This window comes from Scophthalmus maximus, chromosome 3, assembly GCF_022379125.1.
Source record: "Scophthalmus maximus strain ysfricsl-2021 chromosome 3, ASM2237912v1, whole genome shotgun sequence".
Taxonomy (NCBI): Eukaryota; Metazoa; Chordata; class Actinopteri; order Pleuronectiformes; family Scophthalmidae; genus Scophthalmus; species Scophthalmus maximus.
The window spans coordinates 18920534-18947959 of NC_061517.1; the positions used below are offsets into that span (position 1 = coordinate 18920534).

The 27426-nt window shown below is 44.8% G+C and overlaps 1 protein-coding gene across 6 annotated transcripts in view; it reads right to left on the bottom strand.

Annotated features, from left to right (window-relative positions):
* The window catches only part of agrn (agrin), a 231228-nt gene that overhangs the window by 78473 nt on the left and 125329 nt on the right, over positions 1–27426 (bottom strand). For all 6 annotated transcript variants that reach the window (XM_035644516.2, XM_047330800.1, XM_047330804.1 and 3 more), the window contains 2 exons: positions 21411–21626; positions 1238–1462 (listed from right to left, as the gene is read on the bottom strand). In XM_035644516.2, coding sequence (XP_035500409.2) covers positions 1238–1462; positions 21411–21626 — 441 coding nt within the window. The remainder of the gene's footprint in view (positions 1–1237; positions 1463–21410; positions 21627–27426) is intronic.

Genomic DNA, 27426 nt, shown 5'->3' on the forward strand with positions numbered 1-27426 from the left:
GTCAATCAAATCTCACCGAGAATAAAAACACAGCATCTCAGGAGAAGGGTCAGAAAGAAAGATAATGAGAAAGAGGGGATGAGCGGAAATGGTTTTCCAAAGATGCCTGGCAGGCAAACAAAGAGCAACTACACGGGGACCTGAAATGGGACAGAGGGTTGGGAGGCAGAGTGACCGCGGCCGGCCCAGCCAGGCCTCTGTCGGCACGGCCCAGGCTGTTCTCCATCAGCACACAAAGCAGACCAGTAACCAAACAAGTGGGGGTTGTTTTATGGTAATGCATGCAGCGTCTCTGCATGAGCCCGTGCCTCACCGGCCAGCCGTACCAATATCTGTGTGAAAGACCATTACCTCCCATTAACTGAGAGGAACAGTTTCCAGGATCCGTGCTTTCCTCTAGTTGAGCAAGTAGGGTAATTACAAAAAGAACGGCCTGTTTGCTACAAAAACAAGCAGAGCGGATAAATCAACTGCATGTGTCTGGCTGAAGCCGCCAACTCGGGATAGCCAAGGCTTTCGGTGAAACGCCTGTGGAAAGATTTAGGGGCACATCGGGACCGGCTGGTCCCTTGAGCTTCTGCCCCTCCCCGGGGGAGGACGGGGCCACTCGGGTCACTTTGGACGACTCGGGCTGGATTTATACAGCCAACCTTCTGCCAGCAGACCTGCACACCCATCACTCATTGTCCACCAACCTGCTCCGTCTCCCAGAGGCTCCGGCTGCTAGGAGACAGGGTTTGTGTCTGTCTGCCCACCCTCCCCAGCCCCATCTGACTCACCGCAAGAAGGAAAAAAACATTTAAGTTGAGCGCCTTGGGAGTAAACAGCCATCACCTGTGGATAACAAGGATGTGCAAAAAAGCCGGGCCCGACAAAAACGCCAGCACTGAACATCTACTTGTAGAGAACAAGAAGGAAGCAAAGCAGCCTGAATAAAAAATGGGAATTAGCAGAAGTGTAAGTGGAGTACGTGAGGGAGAAACAATAAAAATGAGAGGTAGTGAAGAGAGGAAAAAGGAGGAGCAGAGCATGTACAAGATGATGAAAAGTAGATCTTTTTTACAGCCTATTTTTCATTCAGTAATTTTTCTTACAATATTGACAAAAAAAGAAATCACTGCTCTCAAATGAGAAGGTTTTCTCCTTTTACCTCACATCATTGCATTGCATGCAACAGTATACAGACAAACAGACTACATGAATTGCCACATGAGAGAGAAAGAGATGTATATCTCACCGCAGTGCCCTTGGTATTGCACGCGTATGTTCTTCTGGCTCTTGCAGGCGTGCTGATGGAGCTCACACCCGTTGCGGTAGTCTTTTCCGTCGCTGCCGCACACCGTCTCCTCGGGCTTGCCCTCGCAGCCAAGCGGGCACATGCATTTTGCCGACAGGCCGTCCGTTGACTGGACACAGGTGCTGCCGTAGCTGCAGGTCACCTCGGTGCAGGGGTCTTTCAGAGCTGCAGGGGTCAGGGGGGCAGACATCGGGATCAACATTTGGTGACGGACAAATTGAGGAGTACACAGCTTTCAACCAGAAGAAGACTCACTGCTACAGTGCACATCACGTATGACAGGCCACCTCATTTAAGAGGCTGCCGGGGGAAACCTTTGGAAGCCCAGCGCTTTTACTCTGGGTTCGGAGAACTGCACTGCCGCAGCTGTCTACTCGTCATAGCTGTGTTTCATTCCACAGCGCAGAGTGAATTGAATTAGGAGCTTTGCATTCATAACACATTCTCCTGCCGCGGCTGAAAAGCGACCCTCTGAATATTTACTTTTCAACAAATGAGACCGAGAGAGAGGGAGAGAGAGAGAGAGAGAGAGAGGAGGGACAAGGGAGAAAGGTGTAACAATCACCCCCCCCGAGGTCTTTGTTCCCACCCTAATTAAACAACGCGCCACTTGTCGCTGAGCAACTCGCTCCAATGATGGGAGAGGGTGCAACGTTTAATTTCGCCCCGTGTTCGCCACTGATGGGAGCTTTTCTTGGGTTTCATTCGCTCGACAAAAGGCGGCCACCAGATTGCAATCGCCGTCATCTGGCGGCATGATACAAATTTATGTCTGTCGTGGACCGAGTCCCGTGAGAGCGACGCCGAGCGGCAGCGGTGCTCTCATTTCCTATGCCTGCCACTTTTAGAACTGATATTGACTCATGTTTGATATTACACCCTCTTTTGTTACAGCCAACATCAATGAATTTAATTTAAAGGGGGGGGGGGGGGGGGGGGGGGCAGTGCATATGTTGGATTTCAAATTCTCTGCTGTGCATTTTGTTTTGCTTTGCTTTATTTTCTTGTGTGGAAGCGAGCGGAATGTTTTTCACAAACACTCGATACCTGCCTTTCGGGATGGCGTGGTGCTGGCTTGTTAAAAAGAGACTGGAATGTGTGCAGAAATATATTATGGATGTGTAAGGAGACAGGAGCGCTCCTCGAAGCGCTCTTGATCAAAGGATATCCCCCCACCTCGCTTTCTTCGTGACACATTACCCCCTCCTTTCTCTTCCACTGTCTCCTGTCAAGTCCTTTTGAGGTTTAGTGCGTTAGACTCGTTAACTAACGCCCCCCCCCCCATTTCATATTTGTGCTGTACTGCAGCAGCAGCGGCTTTGAAACTCACTCTACGCCTAATTTATGGCAAAGACACCACATAAGTAACTTCAAAACAAAGTACTGAATTACACTTGAAACTGAAGGAGACTGAATGAAGTCATTGTGAGCCGCGGACGGTGGCTGAATGGCAGCCAATTTGAACCCGATGGCGGCTGTGACACTTGACCTCTAGTTTGTGTCTAATCATATGAACAATGATGCAATGATGACCTGTGGGAAGCGGCGCTGCCCTAACAACCTTGTTGTGTCTCCAGAGCAGGTAAAAGGTCAGAGGAAGCAGCAGCTGCACACGTCGCACTCGCCACACAACCGACACGTCGGGAGTAGTTCGGGCTCCTGTTGTGTATACTAGTAAAAAAATAGCCTTCGAAGCCAAACTGTTTCGATACACCTGCTGCTGGGAGGCGTTATGTGTCCTGACAAGAGGAAGCGACTTGTCAGAGTGCGTACGATTTTGCTGTAAAATGTAGCTTGTTAAGATGGAAGCAGCAGTCAGAGCTAGTCAAGGAGAGGAGGGAGACGAGGGACGAGCATGCGGAGAGAGAGGGGCCCCTGTTTGCTCTGTGACAGTAAACAGCATCCGTCCTCACACTTCTTGATCTCATTAAATAATAGCCCAGGCTTTTCTCTCTCTCCCCACCCTTCCCTTCTCCTGAGCGAAGCTGGCGTGTTGACAGGCAAAGAGGGGTGGTGGGCAATAGTCAAGGGCACAAGAGCTACGTAGAGTAGGAAGGGGGAGGTGGGGCCGCTTGATTTGAATGCTTACAGGGGCCGATTTGGATACGATGCGTACCCTCCAATGGGTGTTAGTGCAGATAAAAATCTCTTCTCAGACTAAGACAAGCAGGCAAATTGCCTGTGCGAATGTGATCGGTGTAACAAGTGCACATGAAAAAAAGAAAGAAAGCAAGGAAGGAAGAAAAAACACACTCCCCACATTAAACTTCATAGAGTTCTCGGTTATATTTTCCTCATTATTATAGCGTAAAAGGTGGCAAAAAAAAAGAAGAAGAGGAGAAAGCGAGAAGCTGAGGAAGTCAGCAGAGCTGGCTTTGCTAAATTAGAATGATCCTCGCTGCCAATTAGATCAGTCTCCCTCGCTCGAGTGAAGCTCAGCGAGGTTTAGACTGCCGGGATAATGAGAGAAAAAAAACACAGATAAGGATACAGATAGACAGGGAGACAGAAACACAAAGTGACACTGAAGCGATGGATTTCCTGCACCGAGAGATGACATCTCTAGTTTGTGACAAGGGAAGGAGAGAGGACACCCGTAAGGACAGCCAGCAGTCTGGGGCCCAATTAAAAGAATATTCCTTTATGTATTTACATGTATACTCTGCACCAAAACACAGGCAATTTCTGTTTTATAATTTGGACAAAAAACACTTGGCCAATAACAAAGTTTATGATATTGTGTTTTTTTTTTTCTTTTTCGGTGACTCCCATTTTGAGTCTAGTAGTATGTATTTATTGCTTATTTGTCAGAATCCATTACTGGCCCTGATCCGAGAGTTGAAATTCTGTCTGTCCCAGCTTATTTAAAGCTAAAATGACATCCACAGAGAGTGACTGTCAATCCAACGTGCTACAGTAAATACAGGACATGCAAAACTCCGTAAAGACATGCTGACATATTTACAGTGGGCGAATATACTGTATATTTCACATCCCTTTACAGTCGAGTCTAAAGCATCGACAAACAAGTGGGCACAGCTACATTCACATCCAAGAGACTTTTGAAAAACTTTGTCCACCTGGCTGTTACGCCAAATCGTTCTGCCGGCCGTGGTATGACTCACGGACAACTTGACCGGTAACTTATTTTGTTTTTTGGGCCATATGTGGATTGTTGCTCGTTACTAATTCAGTTCTCTGTCCAGGATTCGTCTTGTTGGAGTCTGTGAGATTCTGGGGCTTGACTCAGCTAAGCTGCAGTTACAAAGGCCAACGGCAACGCCATTCTACACCTGCCTCGTACCGTTCCCCTGCTCACCTGCCTGCCAGCCTACCACCTCGCTCTTGTGAAAGTTTTATCAAAGAACTTACAACTGCTTTTCTTGTTCGTGGTCTGCACACTGAGTCCGAAAACCATTTATCCTTAACAATACATTTTTCATTCAAATATATTTGAAAACTGAAAAAGTACAGAATCCTCAGCAAAATACTGATGAGCAGGTGATGGGGGGAAGGGGGTGGGGGGTGTTGGGTTGCTCTGAAAAGTGGAGCAGAGGGGTTTTTGAGGCTGGGGGATTACGGTGATCCTCTCCCCCTCTGATCTCTCCCCCTGGCAGCGAGCAGACAGCCAGGCAGGTGGGGGCCACCGCTGCTCTCTGATCCACTGTTTTGTGGTGCAGTTTATTAATGCTTCATTAGGGACAGGGAGCTGTCAGCATCATGCTGGCTTTACCTGACGCCCTGCCACCACGGCACCAGCAGTGTGTGTGCGTGCGTGTGTGTGTGTGTGTGTGTGTGTGTGTGTGTGTGTGCGTGTGTGTGTGTGCGTGTGTGTTCTAATAAGCCAGTGAACGTTTACAGGCAGCAACGGAGTATAGATAAGTCTAAAAGTGAGATTGAAACTGTGTGTGTGTGTGTGTGTGTGTGTGTGTGTGTGTTGGTGGGGGGGTCTACCTGTTGTGTTGGCAGTGATAAGGGAGGGAGAAGGGGATTGGAGCTAATCAAATGCAATGATGCGATGTGGGGGGGGGGGGGGGGGTTTCTAATCAAGCTACCTCCCTATCACCGGCAGAAGAAGAGGAAAAAGAGAGAAAGATAGACAGCGAGAGAAAAAGAGAGGGAACGAAAGAGGGAAAGAGAGAGCGAGAGAGGATTTGACAGAGAGGGAAACTGAAATGAGAGGATAGAGTTATATGTCATTTGAAAATACTGTAGGAAAGTAGTGCAGTAAAAATAAGCAATAAATCATTCAGACCTTCACAGTAAAGGAATAGTTCAACAATAGCTGATTCCCCCTTTCTCTTTTGCTATTTCAAACTACTATTCCTTTAAAAGGAGTTCTACATCATAGCCCTGCTTCTGCTTTTCATTGATTAAATGCTCATCCAGCCTCAATTTAGATTTGCTCTTATAAATATTCACGTGAATCCAAAATCACCCCCTATTTGCCACCTATTTGATTGTCTTTTTGCTTTTGTCCAAATGCTGGGTAAACATGTGAAATGTTTGAGATATAATATACTGTATAGTGCTGGCAATAAAAAAAAGGTTGGTTTAAATGGGGGGAAAAATGGGACAAGCAAGCAAAGATAGACCTGTGTGAGTGAGATAAGAGAAAAGGGTCAGAATGGGATCAAGGAAAGGGCAACGGTCAGAAAATGAACAAAGTTAACGGATGAGATCAATGGAGAATTAAATATGGATGGAAATGTGCCGCCAGATATGAGTGATGGAGCAGCAGGAGGCGGGGACTGAGGGAAGGCCAAAGGATTAACAGTCCTACACACCTCCACAAAACACACACACACACACACACACACACACTTTGAGGCCAATTTCTGGAAGATGCTTTTTTGCAGTGTTTGATGTTCTTCTTCAAAGAGCTCCCCTGAACTGCAGCTGTTGCTCTCTTTTACACGGCTTGCTGTTTTACCCTTGAGAGTGGAAAATGAACCACGCAAAGCCCTCAACATACTCCCGTCTTCCGGACACACTCACAGCAACGTAGAGCTGTGTGGAGTCTGTACTGCATAGTGTATATCTGGACTGATTCGAATCCAAATGTCCTGCAAGAGACTTGAATCGGGGCACTGCATCATGGCAGACAAAAGGACACTGTCCCAACTAAAAGATACATTTTTTAAGAAACAGCACCTGATAAAATACTAAATTGTTGCCCTTCTGTTAGGTGTTATGATTCCTAAACAGTCCAATTTGTTTTGTAGCTGTCATTTTTCCAGCGGCAGATATCTCACGCTTGAAAGATGCAGTAAAGCACAGGTGGGCTGCTGAAATGACTACACGGGCTCCATTTATTCTGCAGAGTGACAGGGGCGGGGTGAAAAAGGAACAGAACAGGATTAAATTGTCTGGATGTGGCATTTATGACAAACACAGACAGAGATGTACAGGTCTTTCAAAGGACAACATATGATTTCACAGAAACCACTTCAGCTAAACACAGCCTCTATAAAGGTCGTCTGCTAAATCCGGCTGTGTTTTTGGCTCAAAGTTGCTGAGGCACAAAACTTGCTACCTCCACATCCGGCAGACACGAGGCACCGATTCCATTCATTTGGACTCGTGTTCCTGGAAGCCAGATGAGTAGAAGGAGTCTAATATTTCCCTTTTAGCTGTTTGCGTAGCAACAATTCCTCCAGGAAAAAAACCTGTCACTTTACTTGCTAAATGTGACATTATGTTCACCAGCTTATCACAAACTTTGTCTATGTGTTGTTAAGTGCTGGGCAGGTAGCGAACAGTCCGTTTGCGAGAGGCCTTCCTGCAAAAACACCAAAAAGCAGCTGCTGCTGCTCCTGGAAATGAAGTTGATTAAAGTGCTAAAAGTGAACCAAAAAGGAAAGCTGCTGTAAAAAAAAAACAACAAGCTGCTGAAAGATTCTTTATCACCAGGGGCTGAGGGGAACTGCGGAGTCAGGTGATCAGTCTCTGTGCGTTTGTTAGAATATCAGTGTGTAATTTATTTTACACATGAGTAATTATTTGATCCTTTGTGAATATAAAACCTATTCATCAATGTAGCTTTAAAATATCAGTGTGTAAACAACAGTGTATGCTAACAACACAACTGAATGTGATGGAAGAATAGACTGAATGAACGTATATAAATGGACGCAGAGTGATGCCAATGTGGAAGTGCCTAAAACTCCACTGGTTGCAAAAAAAAGTCAGTTTCTAAAGAAGTCTATTAGAAAGTGAATCTAGTTCTTACCTGATTTAAAACATCCGTAAACATTTTACTGAGGAGTTTATGGTTTCAATCTCTATTTTCAAGTCTTAAAGCATGATGTTCCTTTAGTAGATCATTTGGAGTCAAATAGATGGTAAAGCACGGTATGCATCGGGGCGTGGAAACTGTGTGATTGACAGCTAGTACTGTCCAATGGGTGCAGGTTGCAGGTGTTGGTAGAAGTGCAGTGGACGAGCTCTCAGTCAGGCCCCACCCCCCGCTCCTCCAAATACGGTTACGAGATGGCGCTGGACAAAATGCCGAACTCAAGGCTTCAAAATGGCACAGCACACAAAGCAATGGGTGACATCACGGTGGGTCGCCACTAGCACGGAGGTGATGATGAAGTATTTCACTCTATAATCAGTCTAGGGTTTGGAAGGATTCTCGTGTGTGTGACGAGGAAGCCACGATGATGGCCACGCTGTTAGGAAACTGACGAAAACTAACCCTTGTGTCACACTTCATGTGTTTAGGTCGGGTGGAAGTGTCCTCAGCGCCTCGCGTAAGGACCCTCTGGATGATTACACATCATGTGTCAAACCATCCGCACGGCTCAAGTGTGTTACAACTCACTTCATTTCAGACCTGTGATCCATATAACCGAGCTAAAAGAGGTAAAAGATAATAAGAATAAAGACAGACCAGCCTAACTGATGGACAGTCTCTTTAACCTTGGGGGCCTCCCTGTCACGTCTGTTGCCCAAGGGATAAAGTCAGTATTACCTATTGGAAATCTGTCAGTGCTTGTACCAAGAGCTGTCTCTTGGATTAAAAGGGGGGGGGACCTTTTGAAAGCAACAGAAAAGACCATAGTGCCAAAATAAATCAGGGAGTGCAGCGGCAGACCTGATCAAACCGCTTGTATGTTTACTCCTTTAAGGATGAACCACAGTCAATAGAGCATTTATATTGTTCTAAATTCTAAAGGCGGTGATATGAATATCGTTCCGCCCAATTAGCATATTTAGCATTACATTTAGACCACAGCTATGTTTTCAGTATATGCATACTTAGTCTAAAAGCAACATAAATCCACCCTCATGCCAACAAAGTGACAAACACGGTGAAGGCAAAAAAGAAAAGACACTGTGTTTGAACTGAATGGACTTCCATCAGAGAGCGATGCTTTCATCCTGGCCCCAGAAAGAGGTACAGTACGGGGGCTGGTGTGGGCTACGTGGCGCATATGCCACAGGTTTCCTTTCATTAGCTCCTGATTAAGTGGGAGCCGGTGGTGGTGAGGAGCCAAAATCAGCACTGATGTGCAGCGAAGCGTTGGCTAATTACACTTAGCCTTTGCCATCTACACTCACTGATGAGGGAAGGCCGTCGGGCACACGACGCCGTCCTCATCTGCTAAAAAGTCAGTTACAGTAGGTGTTGGTCCTCAAAACAACCACAGGCCCATCTGCTGCAACATACAGAACTGACACATGATCCACATGAATGCATTATAGATTCACATACAGTCTTGTCTCATCTGAATAAATATATGTTAAACAGTCCGTTGACATAAGGACAATTACATCTAGAGCCCTCTCATGTACGTTTTTCTAGAGTCAGCGGTTCCAAACCCAGACCCACAAAATGATTCACAACTTTCCTGACGTTTATTGGATGTTAATATATATGTGTATATATATATATATTATATATATACATGTGAAAGTATATATACTTTCACATTTCCTGTGATTTACATTTCCTGTGATTCCTTTTTTTTTTTGTAATCCACTGAAGAAACATCAGCGACAGCTTTGGAAACCTCATTGAGAGAAAATACAAGCAATGATCTCTTGTAAGCAGATTCAGAAATACCACGGTGATATTTAGCACCAAAGATTGCGACTTGATAAACAAAATAACAAAGATTGGGTGGATTATAGATTAAAACTCGAGTGAAAAAGACTGAAGTGTTGTTTATGAACTTCAAATTGTGCCTGTCTCTCTGTCTGTGAGTGTGTTTCACACACCCGCACTCACAAACACACACAATCAGATAAACCACTCAAACCAGCAAGCCCCTTGCAATATAGGACCCTGTTTGACACGACGACAATTTAATATAAGGTATTGTGATAGACAAGAGAGAGGCAGCATGAAGCTGCAGCAGGAGCAGAAGGTACTGACATTTACTCAGCGCAAATAGAAGATGAAAGTATCTTGGAATTGATTCTGTTCCTTTTTCCAGAAAGCATTATTACAGCAGACAGACACTGAGTGCGTGCGCGTCCTTCTCTTATTCTAATTGTGAAGAAAAACGTTGGATCGAGGAGTTGGAAGACAAACAGATTGGTGAGAAAAGAATGTGCGGTGGCCTGACCTCACAATCCTCACACAGTTAGAATAAAGTTCACATGATTAGAGGTAAACAAACAAAAAGCATAGTAGCAAGTCAAGTGATTCTAGTAAACACAATATAACTGGTCCATTCAGTCCAATGAGAAATGGCATTTTAATACTGTTTTGCTTGTATGGTTTTTTTCACACAAAAAAACGAGTATTGTGTTAAGACACACCGGAGAGGAAGTGTTCAGAAATGAGCTGTACTGAAACAAACTGAAGGCAGGAGCGACCACTGGCTGCTGGGTATAAAAACATTTCAATGTTTAATGCTGTGAAAATGTTTAAAAACGTGGGTTCTTCAAAATGAGCAAACATCCTAGACGAACAGAATGCAATCAGAACATCTTGGGTCGTGTGGTGCCACGCTGCCGTTAACTAAAAACAACGGTTTATTATTTATCAAGAAATAACTTTCTATCTACATAGAAATCTATCTACATCTACAAATCAACATATTTTCTGAAATGCATGAGTTTAGTAGATAACACGAAAGAAATTTACCAACTTGAAAAGAAAATTACTTTTTTAAAGAATACTTATTATTTATATTAATTTGGTTGACGTTGGTAAGATAATCTCTTCATTCAGTGAATAATAATACTAGTTACGATTCAAATATAATTGTCGTTTGTCATTTTTAAATAACCGTTTAATGAATATCATTGTGTAACTACCTCGTCATTTCGTATTGTTAGTGGCGGAGTCCGCCATTGCAGCAAAGACAACAGCGGCTTCACAGGAACGGATACATGCATGTACTTCATTCTTACAGTTTGTAGTTTTATCTCATTTATATTAGATAACAGGTGGCTGTCCTACAGATATAGTGTAAAATACCCAACGGTTTCTTCTAGTGAGGCTTTACATTAAAAGTGTTCAACTGGCGCACCAGCGAGTGGCTTTCATTAAGAAGCAGCCACAGGAAACACAAGTTATTGGCAGCCAGCTGAGGTTGCCGCTGGTATTGATTACCAGCCATGGCAGTGAGGCTGGTAGTTTTCACCTCCAGTCCTCAACTCTTTCCCCTGTACCCTGCTGTCAGATAAAGCCTCTGACTTAAAAGAATCATGGGGCAAAGAAAAATATATATATCAAAAAAACGTTTACACGCCATTATTCTGTAATTGTTGCTTGTGGCCGCTGTTCAACAGAGGTTATATTGTCTCGATTCAGCTTTCTGTTCACAGAAATCGTTCTACGTGCAGTAAGAGGGGGTTGAAGTGCGAATCGTCCAGGGATAAACAGGGCCCCGGACCGTTTTCTCTTCTGCTGTGTCCGAAATGAGACAGTGGAATAAAACGGCAGCGAGTAAATGTTGTGCACTACAGAGGAAATAGAGTCATATCTTCGACACTCCGCAATGCTGCTCAAGTCTCCACACAGTCTCTCCTTCAGCATTTCTCCGTGCTGCTCCTGAGAACAAAAGACCGCAGCTTCTCCCTCCTCCCACTCAGTTGACATTCACAACCCAACCCAGGCGTACACCGCGTCTCAATAGACTGCTATCACCAACGCCAGCGGGACTGTGTGCCGCCGATGACCCGGATCAATAACCGCTGCACTACTTCATTTGGGCTGGGAGACGAGACAATGCGAGTTGATTCACAAACACGGGCCGCAGCATCCGTGAGGACGAGTATCTCACAGAGGCTCCCCTTCCTCACTGCAGAGAGAAGTTGGGAAGGTTAAACATCGCTTTGCTCGTTTTTAATTGGCGGTGGAGGAATTTTACACCGAGTCAGACTACCACAATGTAACAACGAAAATTACCTTGTGGAGTGAATGCAGTAAATATATGTTTCTTAGATAAACAGCAGTGCAGGAGGAGTTGTGTATGTGCACCTTAAAGTGCCTACTATGTGAGTGCAGTGGAAAATCGTAGATATGCTTATATATAGATATGTTCAACAGTCTAATATAGTCAAATATAGTTTAAGTTGTTGTATGTTTGTCCCTTAACAAAAGAGTTATTGGTTAAAAAAAAAGAACACATACAACAACTTAAACTATGTGTGCTGGTGGTGCTATCCTGAGCCACCTCCACCCTAACAAGGATATTTATCCTCTAGTACGTACTTCATCAAATCAAATGATTAATACACTTAAAATGGAGTAAATCAATGATCTGAACAAAATAACTTTTTCTTTGGTGTTTTGGACAGGCTCATCTCTTTCTGTCTCTCCAATAAAATCCCTAACTTGGGACAAAGTTTAGTTTGGGACACGTGCCTTCTGTCCCCTGCCTGTTTGACTCCAGCCCATGGCCCTCGGAAGAAACAGCGGTACAGCCAATAGATTGATTCTTTAGAAGGCCGGCTCCTGACGGTTGTCTCCATTCTTGTTCCACACTAACAGAATAGCATATATCCACCATTGTCTGCTGTGCTGCTAGTTATGGTTGCATTTTCAACACTGCTCTGCTTTTATTATTTTCACTTCTTTCCAATTCTCCTCAAGTGTATACGCAGGGAAAACAACAAATAACTATGTATTATTCAGGAGAAACCAACTGCATAAATAGATTAAAAGTCCCAAAACACAACTTCTCGTCTGGTATTAAGCAGGTATGTGTGGATATGGATGTGTTTTTGTGTGTTTTTGTGTGTGTGTGTGTGTGTGTGTGTGTCTGTGTGTGTTCGTCATCTGTGTTTTGCCTGCAGGTTTTACAAAGGTGAACGTTGGCGCGAGAAAGCGAAGAAGAAGAAAGGATTTGTCTTACAAGTATCAGTGGCTGCAGATGAGTGGAACAGCAGGTTAAGATGCTTTCATTTCCCTTGGGCATTGACTCTTGCTTCATATTCATAACCATAACATGCAGAACCTGACAGACCGTCTGAGTGTGTGTGTGTGTGTGTGTGTGTGTGTGTGTGTGTGTGTGTGTGTGTGTGTGTGTGTGTGTGTGTGTGTGTGAGAGAGAGAAAGACGATAACAAATGTTTTTTAAACTGTTTGCAAAATGCCTGCAGTGTGTATATTTCACCCAGTATGCTTGTGTGTTTATACGTGTGCATGCATAGAGGTATCAGTATCATCACACACACACACACACACACACACACACACACACACACACACACACACACACACACACACACACACACACACACACACACACACACTCAGACGGTCTGTCAGGTTCTGCATGTTATGGTTATGAATATGAAGCAAGAGTCAATGCCCAAGGGAAATGAAAGCATGAAAACCGAGTTATTTACAATGACCTCTCGCCCTCTGTGTGTAAGTGTGTGTGTGTGCCCATGCACATAAATGTGCTCAACAATCACCCTGCAGAAATTTGATTTCCGTGTGTGTGTTTGTGTGTTCGTGTGTGTGTGTGTGTGTGTGTGTGTGTGTGTGTGCATGCATATTACTAGTGACGAGAAAACTGTAGCAGCAACAAACTTTCCCAAGAAATTGGGTCTTAAAATGAAATGAGAGAGAAAGAGACAAAGTAAAAATGAGTTGACTGGTCTAAACCAAGCAAACGAAGAAGTGGTGACATAAAATGGACTTAATAGGGAAGAGGGGAAAGGGAGGCGGGAAATGAAGGATAAAAAGATGAAGAACTAGTGAGAAACAAGAAGAAGTGGAGGGAGTGATGGAGAGGGAAAGAAGAGATAGGATGGATAAAACCAAGAGGGGAGATACAGGTCAACAGAAAACACAAAAAGAGGGAAAGAAAATGGTAAAAGCAAGATAAGGAATGAAATGAGTAAAATGGAAGGAGAGCAAAAAGTTTTTTAAAAAAAGAAAAAGAGAAAAGATGCGGAGGTAGAGGCAGAGATGACTCCTTGTTAGTTAGACTGTGCAGAACACTGTCATCTGCTCTGGCAAATCCAAAAGTCATCTCCACCATCTACAGCTATTACGGCCACTCCATTGTCACCGGGGGCAACCGGGCATGTCACCGGGGTAACAACGGGGATGATCGAAGCAGGAACAATAATCGAAGCACAGGAAGAAGAGGGGAAGGGGAAAGGAGAATGTGGGGGTTCAGGTGCAGACGGGTTGGCTTTCATCTCCTCCTGCTCCAGAATGAGGCGTTTGCTCTCGGCAGGTTTCCAGAATTGTTCCCTCCCAGCCAGCTTTAGGCTCTACGAGGGGATAAATCAGGCCTTTACTCAGCCCGGGGCCCAGACACCTTAACAACCGGCCTGACCAGCGCCACACAAAAGACAAAATGTACAGCTGAGACTGTTTGAGCTTCTCTGAAGGGGAAAAAAAAACTACAACCTTTCAACAAAGGTGTCTTTGATAAACAACAGGCAATAAAGAGGACGTTGAACTTTGATTGGGCGAACAAGTTGTCTTAGGGCGTTTTCACATGTGAAAGTCCAGACCAAGGTCCAAACCAGGCTCCATATATTTTTTACACCGCAACATTTAATCTGGTTATTTTTGATTTCACAGTACAATTAACGGAGCGCAATGAAGAATTGTGTGCGACATCGCCCAGTGGGCTGCGTCTACTTATACTTGACATTGATCCCTTGGTACAAAGGTTTCCGTCTAATGTCAGCATGTTAGTTCGGTACTAGTTTTTCCTTTTAAATGGAGAAAATTAATGAACCAGTTCATTTCGTTTATGTCGTCACTGTAATATTTTTATGGTTTTACTACCAGCATTAACAACTTCAGGTGCACTTCTTGACACTAGTGCGAATGCAGCAAAGGAACGCCCTCGTCGTTCAAACATTACATCACAATCCCGCAAAAATTGCAATTAATCCTCTTCCCCACATGTGGTAGCACGGCTCATTTTTTTCTTCTCAGCATCTTATTCTATTGTTTAATGCTGTCTCAACTTCATGCAATTCGTCCAAAAGCCAAAACTGAGTCACTCGCTCTGCAAACCATAGCCGAACCATGTTTCGGTTTGATCCAGACCGAGACCACCTCGTTTGGTCGGACTAAATGATAGTCCATTGATCTGGACCTTGGTCTGAGGCTCCTTTCACACCCGTTATCTTGGTTCTGACTAAACTGAATAGTCCGAAGGTCCAGACCAAACAGGGTAGGTGTGAAAGGGCCATCAAAATCTATTTGTCTGGTTTGTTTTCAACAAGTCCTCCAACTCATACGACGAACTACGTCCTATTTGGTAAAAAGACATTGTTTGTCTGAATTTGTCTTTACCAATGAATGGTCGATGAGCTCGTAAAGGTAAGGGTGATGGTAAGCGTTAGGGTGACGTGGCAGGGAATCAGCTCGATTACTAGACAGAATAACAGCAAACCTATTGAACTACACAAATTTGACGGACTTACCAGGTCCACCACTGAGCGGTAGTCGTGTACACGGCTGCTAGAGGTCTGCGGTCTTTAAAACGACCACATACGTCGTAATATGGTGCTTGAACAAACGACTAATGTGGTCGTTTTCTGTTTCTGTCAGCTTCAGTGCACTTTGCATATACAAATATGTACAAAGCACAGATATACAGTATCATTAAATACAGTGTGAGTATATACAGAATCAAAATCAGGACTCATATGCTGAATAGGGACTAAAGTGCCTAGGCCAATAACTTTAGGCGGGGAATGTAATTGTTGCCAGGACTATTTTGACTGTGACACCAGAAACAAGGGTTGTTGTGACCACAAAATATTGGCTAATATTTGGGAGAGATTATGGTTCTAAAATATTCAAACGTTTAACATATCCCATCTTGTGCATTGAGGCAGCGCTGGCTTTTCAAATATTTATCCAAGACCTTGTTTTCTCCAAGAATTATGTGCTTTGAAGTTTCAAAAGCATAACCATAAAGCGTTATCGGGCTTTTGAGCCAATACTGGAGGGAAACAAATCCAAAAACAGGCAACGTGTTGCAGATATGTTTAGCATTTCCTCATTAAGTTGATAGAAAATGTAATCTGGGAGGCATTATAGTTGCAACAAAACGTATTTGCAAATGCAAATGTGCTGTATATGAGACAGGTTTAAAGCGGTCGCGTAAAAAAAACGACAACGGAAAAACGATTGCAACAGTAGAACATCACTTAATTACTCTGAGAACGTGTGAATATTACAACCTAATAACACAAGTTGCACCACATACTTAATGTTAAGATGGGGAGGTGTACATCCCTCTGGAATTGGGCCCGACTGCCTGCAGTATGTCAGAGCAGATAGAGAAGCAGGTGTGGAGAACTGATGCCTTTTTGCTTTCACTGTGAGGACAAGAGTGTGTCGGTGCTGGAGAGATAAAACGCTCTCCAAAGCCCAGAGAGAGAGAGAGAGAGAGAGAGAGAGAGAGAGGAGAGTGGAAGGCAGCGGGCCGTGCTCATGGCCAACATTGCGCACACACAAAATCAAACTCCATTAATCCCTCACTCGAACACGCATCCAGGACACGTTTTTTGCATCACTTGTTGCACTTCTTCGACAAGAAATAAAGTCACGAAAAAAATAAAAAAAATAAAAGGTACCATGTTCCACTAGAGTGGCCTCACAAGATGTGGTTTTGTAACACTTCTGGAGCTCTCTCTCTCTCTCTGTGGGAGAGGGAGTGTATTTACCACTCTGCTCCAAGTTCAATATTAGAGGAGCCAACATGGTGCAAGCTCCCTCGCCAATTGTGGCGTGTGCATGCCCGTACACACAGACACATTTACACACTCCTGCAAATGTCTCTTGTCTCTCGCAACCAGAGAGTGCTAAAGCTGGCTGTTTCTCTCTATCTCTCCCTCTCTCTCTTCTTTCTTTTTATAAATGCCCACTTTTCCTTCTCGCTCCCGCCGGGCCAATTTAAAACGCAAATTCTCCTTTTAATTTCGATAATATCTGAGGCCATTTTCTGCTCACTGCCTGCCCGCTTGACCGACTGACCACCGGAAATGTAACCCAAATCCCAATCCCAAATCATCCATCTAGAACAAAAAGAAGATAATGAAGAATATGGCTGGGAGCTGGTCTGCACCATTAAGGGGCCACGTTATGTGAATATTAGAGAGGAGCGCTGGGGGCAACTAAGTGCCCACGCCTCAACAGCACGTGGGCCGCTTTGTCCAGCCCTCAGGAGGAAACTCCGGCTGCTGCCTCGGCACATAAATGTTGTAATAACCAGTTCAGTGTTATGACTGTGAGTGAGGTGTTGAATGAATGTGGTTAAAGGGAGGGGGGGTTTCCCCTGTCTGAGCCAAACTGGGCTAAGATGAACTGTGTATTCAGAAGAGAGGGGATACATGGGCATCTAGTGACATTGCTCTAACAATGTCTGACCAAGTCCTGGTTGTAAACAAGACACAAAAACATAGGGACGTGTGTGCAAACAACTACGATAAGACAGTTGTGCCAGGAAGTTGGTTTGTAAACTGTGATAGTTGCCGGACTTTGTGCCATCATTTCTCTGGTTCTGATCCTTCCTCTTTCCTCTTTCAGGTAACCTGGGGATTTCATTGAACTTCTTATCTTAGCAAAGACTCAAGAAATCTCAACAATTCACTTGATGAGTACTAAATGATATAATTAACTAGAGGAACAAAGGCCAAAACTATGAAAATGAGACCAAGGTTGTATGAAACCATAATTCCCCATTAACACAGGCTGAGTCAATGGTGCGCATTCGTGTAAATGACCACAGAACCAACTGAGCATTGTGGCGACAAGTTCAAATTACAGGATATTGTCAAATGCAATGATGTAGCGTGTATATAAAACATGTTACCTAGCAATATGACTCATAGCCACTAAAGGCTACAGGTAACAGCAGTCCAAGTAGCTGTAACAGTCACATCCCTGAGTGTTTGAAGTGAGCAAGGCTGTTATTTCCTGGAATTCAACTTTTTATTTGTAAGAGGATGAATTTGTTATATCTCGCTAAGCACCGACATGCTCACACTGGGAATTGTAGAGGTGTCAGCATCCGCCAGATATCCGAGATCTGCTGGTTGATGCTCCCCTACCGTTGGAAAGAAAAACACCCCCCAGGCCCCAGACTTGTACTTAGTACTAACAAAATGCTCCATTTAACTCCAGTCCCTTTAAAAAAAAGGGGGATTATCTGTGAAAAGAAAACTCCTTTTGAGGCAGCACTCCTGAGTGCCAGATAAGACTCCCGAGTTGATTTGCATTGGACATGACAGCTTCTCCGAATGGAAGCCAATTCACTTACCCCAATGAAAACCCCCCGTTCAAATCCAATGAGTCAAATGAGGCTTTGCACAAAAGCACCAATCCAACCGCCCACACTATTCTCAAAGTTAAAAGCTCTCCACTCTATCCTCTTGTGCCGTCTCCCACTCTTCGTCCTGCCCGTCTTTGCCTGTCCAGACGCTCTCTCCCGCCGGAATTTATTGGAGGCGGAAAGAGAATGAGAACCTGTTAGTCGGCTTCCAGGAACCTCCGAACACGCTCTCTCTCTGACTCCTTGGGAGACATGTAAACCACCCTGCACACCTACACGTCTACCTGCTGAATGCAGTATGTGTGCACTGTAAACACATGTATGCTTCAACCTAACCACACACAGACCCATGAAAACCTTGTGATGAAAGGTTGAACCTTTTATCTGCCATAGATCTACTTCCCCTCATTCTTTCATCGGCTGCCCTCACTACTATCTATAGACAGAGGTCATGCGGTTACTGTATGTGTGGGGGCTTCCAACAACGCAATAAAAGTGAAGGTTGGAAAACAAAAAAAACGACAACTAGCAGAGTGTACATACTTGACCATGACTGCTTGCATCGGGTTGGCTTTAAATCCCAATGCATACAGTAGTAAGGCAAAAAAAAGGGGAGATTTAGTGAGTGAGAATATATGGATGTCATTTAAAGTCAAAGCATAACGTCTTGATTTCCTTTTCAATAAAAAGCCTGGTTGTACCGAGCCCCTAAAGTCCAGACAGGTGATACTTTTTTATCTAGTTCACACAAATTATGAACCTAGTTGCACAAAATAAATATCTTGTTTGAAGAAGTTTATATCTGGATAGTTAAGTTATAATTTGAATACCACGGGGGGGGGGGGGGGGGGGGTGCTTTTACATGTTTTGAGAGTTCATTCTTTTCTCAAATAATTTTGAACCATTTAAGCATTAGCTCATTTGGACAGTTTGCCATGTTGTTGGTGGGCGAGCTGGACGATACGATTTGTGCTTCTTGCTGGTTTCAAGAGTGTGGGTTAGTTACAAGTAAATATATCTCGTGTGCATGCATTATTATATAATCAGAAAGAGCTTTAGAAATGAAGATAATTCAGAAGTGTGGCGTTACCACAGAATCCACATGATTGAATAGTTTGGTTTATTTTGCTTGTACATGAAAAGTCAGTTGATCAAAGGCATCTGACTCAGAGACAATGTCCCTGGATCACAATTAACTAATCATGATGCACATTAGTTAATTAATTAACTAAATCATTAATTAAATATTAGGGTGACGACCCACACATTAGAGAATCTCTGGGGAAATGCTGCTCTGATAATAATAAAACTGTAGAGTTGAATTTGGAATGATTCTTAAATTTGATTTCGATATGTAGTTTGCTTGTTTTTACATTTGAACATTTTTGCACTGATTGCATTGGTGACGTTAGGAATATAAGTTATAGGATGACGGTTAAATAAGAAGTGTAGCTTGAATGAATGCACTTCGTCACTGTTCACCTATTCAAAGCTTGAGTACATATTGTAAGATCGCGAGTGCAGGGAACGCCATGCACTGATTGCAGATGAAATATTTCAAATATACCCAAAATAATAAAATAATTCAGTTACACTCCCAGGATCTCTGTGTTCTCTGAAAAGGAGTCTGATTCAAGAGTTGACATAAAAATTGCTTACCATTATCATCAATTATATTTGCCTATTTGAAATGCAGGAAAACTGGGTTATGAAAAAAATATAACCCACAGCTTTTGACTCTCTCTTGTAGATGTGACGTGACAAGAGAGGGAGACTCTGTTCCGGGGGTTTCTATGTAGTTTTTTATCAGCAATACTATCATTAGTATCATCATTATTGCGGTTGACTGCCTGCTGTTGTTGCCAGTGGTAATTATGGTACTTCTGATGGCCTGAACCCTCCATGAACCATCATTTACAGCACTTGTATATCTTTTCTCTTTCTGGATCTCTCTGTTCACCCGGTCACTCGTTCACTTACTCTTGCATTCTTGCCTTCCTCTAAATGTTCCATAGCTCGTTCCTCCCATCATCACCGATTCCTTCTGTCCCTCTCCAGATGCCTCTTCTCCCCTCCACCTCCCTTCCTCCTGCCCGCTCCCTGTCCCTTCCATCTCTTTATTTCCTCTCTGCCAGTGGCGGACAGTCACCAGGCTTGTTATTAGTGCCAGGTTCGAAGCTGGCGCTGTAATCAGACCCCCGGAATTAGCAGTGGGCCCACACTGGCAGGCAGGCACAATGCTGACAATACACTCTCGTTATTATTGAGGTTGCTGCTGCAATGTTGCAGCTTTTGGCAGGAATTCTTGATGGGCTTTGCTAAAGAGAAACAATGTGAGGTACATCAGGAGTGTAGGCACCCACCGGGGGCTGAGGGATAAAACACACACACTGCATGGCCACCGATGGGAGCAGTGAGCGGCGCACTTTTTTTTTTTTTGCGAGAGTGCAGGTGGCTTTTAAGCTCTGGGAACTTGGCCACATTGGAAAGACAATAGATTGGACATAATAGGAATGTGTTTTATTATTGGCGGATAAAGATGGGGAGGTAAAGCCTGCTGTATCAGGACAGGGTGTAATAGAAATCCATTTACTTGACAATAACAAGCAATTTAGCGTCACTCAGGGGCTAGCAGCTTTGTGTTTGGCCGCCTCTGTCCGAAACATGAAAACATCCTCGGCCCTGTTTGTGTTCACTGGTGTTGAAGGCAGGTGCCATTCACCTGCACTGACCTGCCTTTAAATTCAACTCTCGTTGCACTGTAATGGAGAGTGTCAGTCCCTGATCAGATCACTTTTAGAAACACTTCGTAGATCCAGTGGTCTTTCAGGGATTGATCTTTTCCTGGATCAAAAGCACCAATTCCATCCCTCCAAATGCTGAAACCCTTTATAAACTAATGGCGACATGTACCGACATAGAAATTAATTCAGCTCATGTCAGAAACCTTCAAAGTATATAAGTCTGTTTTTGAAGTTTCTGGGATTTTTGTAATCTCTTAAATACCGTACAGAAGATGAACGGTCAAATCTTCTCCACCTCTGAAGTCTTCAAAGATGAAATTGCACGATTTCTGTTTTCTTAAAAAGAATTTAAATGTCAAAACTTAGACTGACTTTATTTTCTTTCCATCTTCTTTCCAAGTTATTAAGTCGAATAGGTGCACTCTGGAAACGTTGAAATGACATGAGGCAGAAAAGGCAGATCACTTCACTATTGTTAGGGGATGTCTGAAAATGAGTTATTATGCACTGAGAGCACATGGAATCATCTCTAATCGTTTAGAAAAAGAACCATTGTTAGACTGAAAATGGGTGTTTTCTGCCAGTGTCTCCAAGAGTGGGCTTTTTTGGTTGGTTGGTTGGTTGGTTGGTTGGTGATTGTACTTACAGCAGGGTCCCTTGCGCAGCACCTTGATGCGTCGCTGTGTGTTGCACTGGGCTTTCTCCAGCTCACACTCGTTGGAGTAGGTGGACGAATCGGAGCCGCAAACGGGCGCCACCAGGGACGGACAGTCCAGTTTCTTGCAAACACACTCGGCCTTGGCCTGGTCGGTTGGATCGCGCTCACATACGGCGCCAAACCCGCACAGCATTCCTCTGCAGCCTGCGGGACGGAAAGGGAAAGGGCAGATATTAGAGCTGTTATTTTCATCACCAGATCTCAATAGTTTTATTCAAGTACAGTTAGTGTAAATCTGTCTGATTACAAACCTGCACAATGCATAGTTCAGTTAAACACCTACATGAAAGTGATTCTGTCACTGCATCCACCCTGATTATGCCAACCAACTTGCAACTCAAGCCGAGTTGATTCCCCCCCATATTCTTCTCAGAAAAGTTCATGTTATGTTATGTTTATGTTTTTACACCAGACAGGCACGTCCCAACAAATTTATCTCATTGAGCGTCAGCCGCATGGGCCCGTGTGCAGAGCTCTATTCAGTTCAGCAACACAAATGCACCAGGGATTAAATGTGATCCTGGCGTAAAGCACACAGATGCTCTTGATTCATCCAGAAAGAATCTGTCCAGCCATGCAGAGCGGGCACAGTGTGTCGCTGGGTGTGCTGAGCCTTTCGCGGAATATGGAAAAGTGTTACACTTGTGCTACATTTTTTTTCAAATGTCAGCAACAACATTAAACTCAATACACGGGCGGCCGGCTGATACACGCATTGTTGTGGTCAGTTCGTTTTCATGCTCTGTGGAGACGTCGGTCTTTGAAACGTCACTGATCCACCGTCATGGAGGGAAGGCGGCGCGGGGACGAAAGCAAGGTTAACCACGCGTAGCGTCAAGGCTGCAAGCAGCGACGACAACGACGCTGAGGACTTTCATCCCAAACTTCCCGCTGACGCCTCAGCTCGGATCAAATGTGGAACAGCAAACTGTGAACATGGTCAGACAAGGAGCAAATAAGAAGTGATTGTGTGTTGTGTATACACGACACCAGCTTAGTGAGTAAGTGACCCGCATTAGGGCAGCTACAGCTGCGGTGGGTTGTGCGCCCACTTTGAGGGCTGTTGGGCAGCCAGATGGCGTGACATCCTTGCCTCACCGGTGGCAAGGTGGTGGTGGTGGTGGTGTGGGGGGGGTTGTCATAAGGAAGCCAACCTGAGTGGAACATAACGGAGCAAAGAAAGTAAAAATAAAAGTCCACTATATTAAAAAAGTCATGGAGAAGCGAACCACCAGTGTCACTGCTGGGGATATACATGTCACACACTCACACAGACACACACACACACAGACAGACAGGCACTCGCACACACAACTATTTCTTATCGCTGGCACCCAGGCCCGGGACTAAACGCAAGGCAGCATGTCCGCTCAGCGGCAGGTGGCTTCAGCGGAACAGGAGAGAACGGCAGGCGGCCTTATAGACACACACACACGTACACAAACTCTTAGTGTGCAGCACAGACAACTGGTCCGGCATCTGCCCAAGGCATCTCATTCTCTGTGTGTGTGTGTGTGTGTGTGTGTGTGTGTGTGTGTGTGCGTGTGTGTGGACTGACAGGCGAGGAGGCTGTTTTTGACTTGCCCACTGTTCCCTGTGGGAGAGCACCTGACAGCTACCTGAGCTCACTCTCTTTTGTACCAGGGGGAAAAGGAAGTGAGTGTGTATGTGCAAAGCTATCCATGAATGCATCTGTATTGCTGACAGCGTGTGTGTGTGTGTCTGTGTGTGTGTGTGTGTGTGTGTGTGTGTGTGCGTGTGTGCGTGTGCGTGCATGTGTGTGCGAGCAGTTGGCATTAGGTGTCTGACTCCCAGGCGCACGAACACATGCGAGCGCAGCCAGGTGCTTGCATGAAGGCCCTGTCATGACTGGCCCACTGCTCTGCCATCACTTCACACCACGCGCTGTGTGTGTTTCTGTGAGTGTGTGTGTGTGTGTGTGCGAGTATCAGTGTGCGGTGCCGAGGCGAAGCCACGGGAGTAGAGTGACAAGAGGTGAAATTCAATCAAACTGTGTCACATGTGTACACGAGAGCGGGCGGGCGGGAGGGAGGGTGCGTGATAGTAAGACGGTGGCGAAAACACAAGACGACTCACCGAGGTTGCAGTTGAACAAAGCAAAAAATAGGCAACACAAATTTACTCCAGTGATGTCATTAAGCAAAATAATATTGTAAATACAGACAAAAAACACTGACAGTGAACACACCACCTGAAGAGGAAAAAAATAAACTAAAGCATGATTGCCTGCGGTGATTTGTAACCACATCTCTTCTGCAGTGTTTTTTTCCTATAGGAAAATCTCTCCCTCGCCTCGAGCTCAGCTGACTGACAAAAGACTGACAACAGAGCTGAGGGCACTGTCAAATTGAGGGTATCAAGTGCAAGCTCTGGACCGAGCGTACGAACCGCATAGCTCTTAAGTACTGGGAGTTCCTGCCTGGAAAAAAACAAACAACCTCCTACTACCTGAGATAAGAATCACACAGTAGTTGATATGAACAGCAGATATATCTACCGAGGTTGAAAACAAAGGAATACCACAAGAGAAAAACAACAACAACTTGTCGATGATAGATTCCGACATTTTTGTTTGACAGGTGATCTGTGGGAACGCAGACCCCGGTGGGACCCTGTGGACATGTCCCGGAGACAGAGAGGCGAGAAGCTTCCTGAGTGAAAACCTTTTCCCACAGTTATTTAACACGGCTGTGGTGTTGTGATGCCAAAATCAACAGATTGTGATCACATGTAAATGTTGAACGGTGGTCTGAGTTATATGTGTATATCAATGCATACTGTGTGTATGCAGGGGGTGGCAGAATATTACATAGCAATTTTTATGTGGTGCAATATTTTGTGTCATGTTTGATTTCGAAGTCATCCAAGTATTCAGATTAGATGTAGGTTTATAGGTTGTAATTTAATGGATAACTGCTATGATATTGTAGTAACTGACTACATTTCACAGGTGATACGGCTCATAACAAAGCATCTTCTAGTAGAGCTGAGATGAAGACTGTGAACATTATCAAAAATAAAAAAATATTTTGGTATCAAGTGGTTGGCTGCACTGGTGTGTCCTCATGCTGTGCACACTGTCTACAGCTGCGGTACCATATCCCCAAAACTGGATGGAAGTGAATGCTATAGTTTTGTTTAACTGGTTTTGTTTTCTTGATACTGTCAAACTGTAAAAAAAAAAAAAGAACACAGCAACAGAAAACATAGTGTTTTTATCACCCTGCAATTACCCTCCATCTTTCACACTCGTAAGAATCATCTTTGCACTTAAGAGCTGCTGAGAAACAACAATTTTAAGTGCATGCTGAGGTACGTGCTTCTGTTTTGAAAAAAAGAAAAAATGTACGGCAACACATGTAACTTCCACCATGAAACCTTGCACCTTGTGAGTCGGTCCATGTATGTGTGGGAGTGGTAATCTTCTTCCAGCACCCCCCCCCCCCTTCTGTTGGAGACTGGTGAAGAAAATCCCATTGGGGAGAAAAGACAGCATATCCAGTTTGTGCCTGTCAAGCCAAGCGCCCTGTCCAGGTAACACTTCATCCCGTGTTTAGACATCTCATCCATTAAATATGACATGGTGTCGGAGCCTAAGGACGCTCTCATTGCATCAGCGGGTTATGAAAGGGACAGCGCTGTTGTGATTAGAGGCGCGGTGATGAAAAAAAACAACTATCATGGTTTTTTGCGAGTGGAAAGAAAATCCGCAATGGTTCTCCGGTGGCAATTGTCCACGGATTCTTTTCCTGGTCCTGATGCTGCAGGACACAAGTCACGTTTCACTTCATTTCCTTGGTGGATCGAAGCACATGTTCCTGTTACCGTCACATGTTATTGCAAGTTTATTTATTGGGAGTGTTAAATAGTGGATAAAATATATATTTTAATTGAATCATTATAGGTTTTTGCTGTTAAACACTGTTCATACAGAAACAGATCCAATAAATATTCCAGAAAAGCAGGAGCAGGTCCTATTACTTTGCGATTGTTTCTCCTCTGTGAAGAAACCATCCCCACAGTCTGTGGTGGTCAGTTTCATTCTTTTGCTGCCTTGTTGCATTTACCTCAAACAGAGTGAAGGGGGGGGGGGGGGGGGGGGGGGGGGGGGGGGGGGGGGGGGGAAAGACCCAATAAGGCTTGACAGTATCACCACAACAAACATAAAATGGCTACTTAAAGGAAGGAACACTATTCTCTTCAGGGACCAGATACCTGTCAGGTTTCAATTATTTCACAGCGGTCCCCGTTTGCTCCGGCTGGACAGGAGAGGAGACAGAAGACGGGATGGAGGGAAGGAAGGAAGGAAGGAAGGGAAAGTGAGGGTGCCCATGAATAATTAACAGTCCTGAACTTTACATGGGCGACAAGAATAGTGGCTGTATTACTGGGAGAGAGCCGGGGCAGCGATGCACAAATGGCAAACGTGATGAATGACTCGTTTCGGTGAAGCCGGTTGTGCCGGCACGATCGGATTAAAAACCTGCAAACGGCGGCTTCAAACTAATGACCTCTCGACTGTCAGGACATCAGGAAGCCGAGGTTGATGGAGGGAGATACAGCTCAGTGGCTGTGAAGCGACATTGCATTAGCGTCGAATGAGTCTAAATTCATTACGCTCGAGCACTCCTGGGGGACATCTTCCACTCGCCTCCTAATAAACGGAGCCTTTCTTTTTCGGCCCAGCCTAAGTAATACAGATGTGCTCGTCGGGGTGGGCCCACCTTTTAACAGTCCTCTCTCTCTCTCTCCGTCTCTCTATAAGAGGGCTTTTGCGTCCACAGTACATCAACGTAGCTGTGCCGGAAGACCTTTGCGTTGAGGGGCCAGGTTGCCATGGCAACAGCGAGTCATGCACTCGGTTCGGCGCAGCTCATCTGGTTGAGAGTGCAAAGTTTTCCGCCACGTGCACAGGTGGTTTAAATACCTCTGTGTGACTTCACCGGCCACCCCCCCCCCCCCCCCCCCCCCCCCCCCCCCCACATCACGTTGCTCGCATTGTTTAAAAAAACAAAAACACCCTTGTTTCGTTTTCATCTGCAGTGATTGCGCGGTTCTCTCCGTCACCCTCCCACTGCTTCGTGCTCTGGGGTGAGAATCTAATTTTGAAAATCTAATTCTCTCACCCTGGCCATGTGCAGCTCCGGGGGCTAAAGGGCAGGTTTGGAGAACAGCAATAGACGGGAACGTTATTGATCAGCGGTTGCCGAGAAGTTGCCTTCCCTGTGCGTCAATATGATTGTTTACAGGAAAGAGTCCAGAAGTGAGGTGCTGTGTCATACCAAGGGAATACGTTAAGAAAAGAAGAAAAAAAAACGCAGCGGTGGCCAGCAGTTACACTTGGTAAAATATCTGAGGGGAGAAAGCAACCCTGCTATGGCTTCCATTGATCTCCGGTTGGTGGTTGTCAGGGGACCGATGCTGTCAATTATCGATCTCTGCTGCAATCATACAATGCCCAGCGTGAAGTAAAGACAGCACCTGCTCACAAAGGAACACCCCACCTTGTCGGCTCAGTGCGAGAGACAATCGCTTCTTTAAACCAGTTCAATGGGGAGGAGAGGGGGTGAAGGACGGGGAATACGGGCAGACTCTTTGAAAGGAGTTTCGGGAGAAAACAGCTTTTCTCTTGTCCTGCTTTTTCAGCCGTGCTGTTCTTATCAGGGCAACGACAGAATGAACAAATTGTTCGAAAACAGACTGCAAAGAGCTATTGGTTTATTTTCTCCGGGCCTTTAGCTGCAGTTCTTCGCTTGAAGATGGAGGGTTTTTGAGAATGTGAGTACGCCTTTGTGTGTGCGTGCGTGTGCGTGCGTGTGTGAAGATTGGTACAGTATTTTTTTCCCATTTTGTTACATAAAGGGGGCAATCAATTTCGCTCTCCTCCTCCTTCCTGAATGCAGCACGAACCCTCGCACAGCTG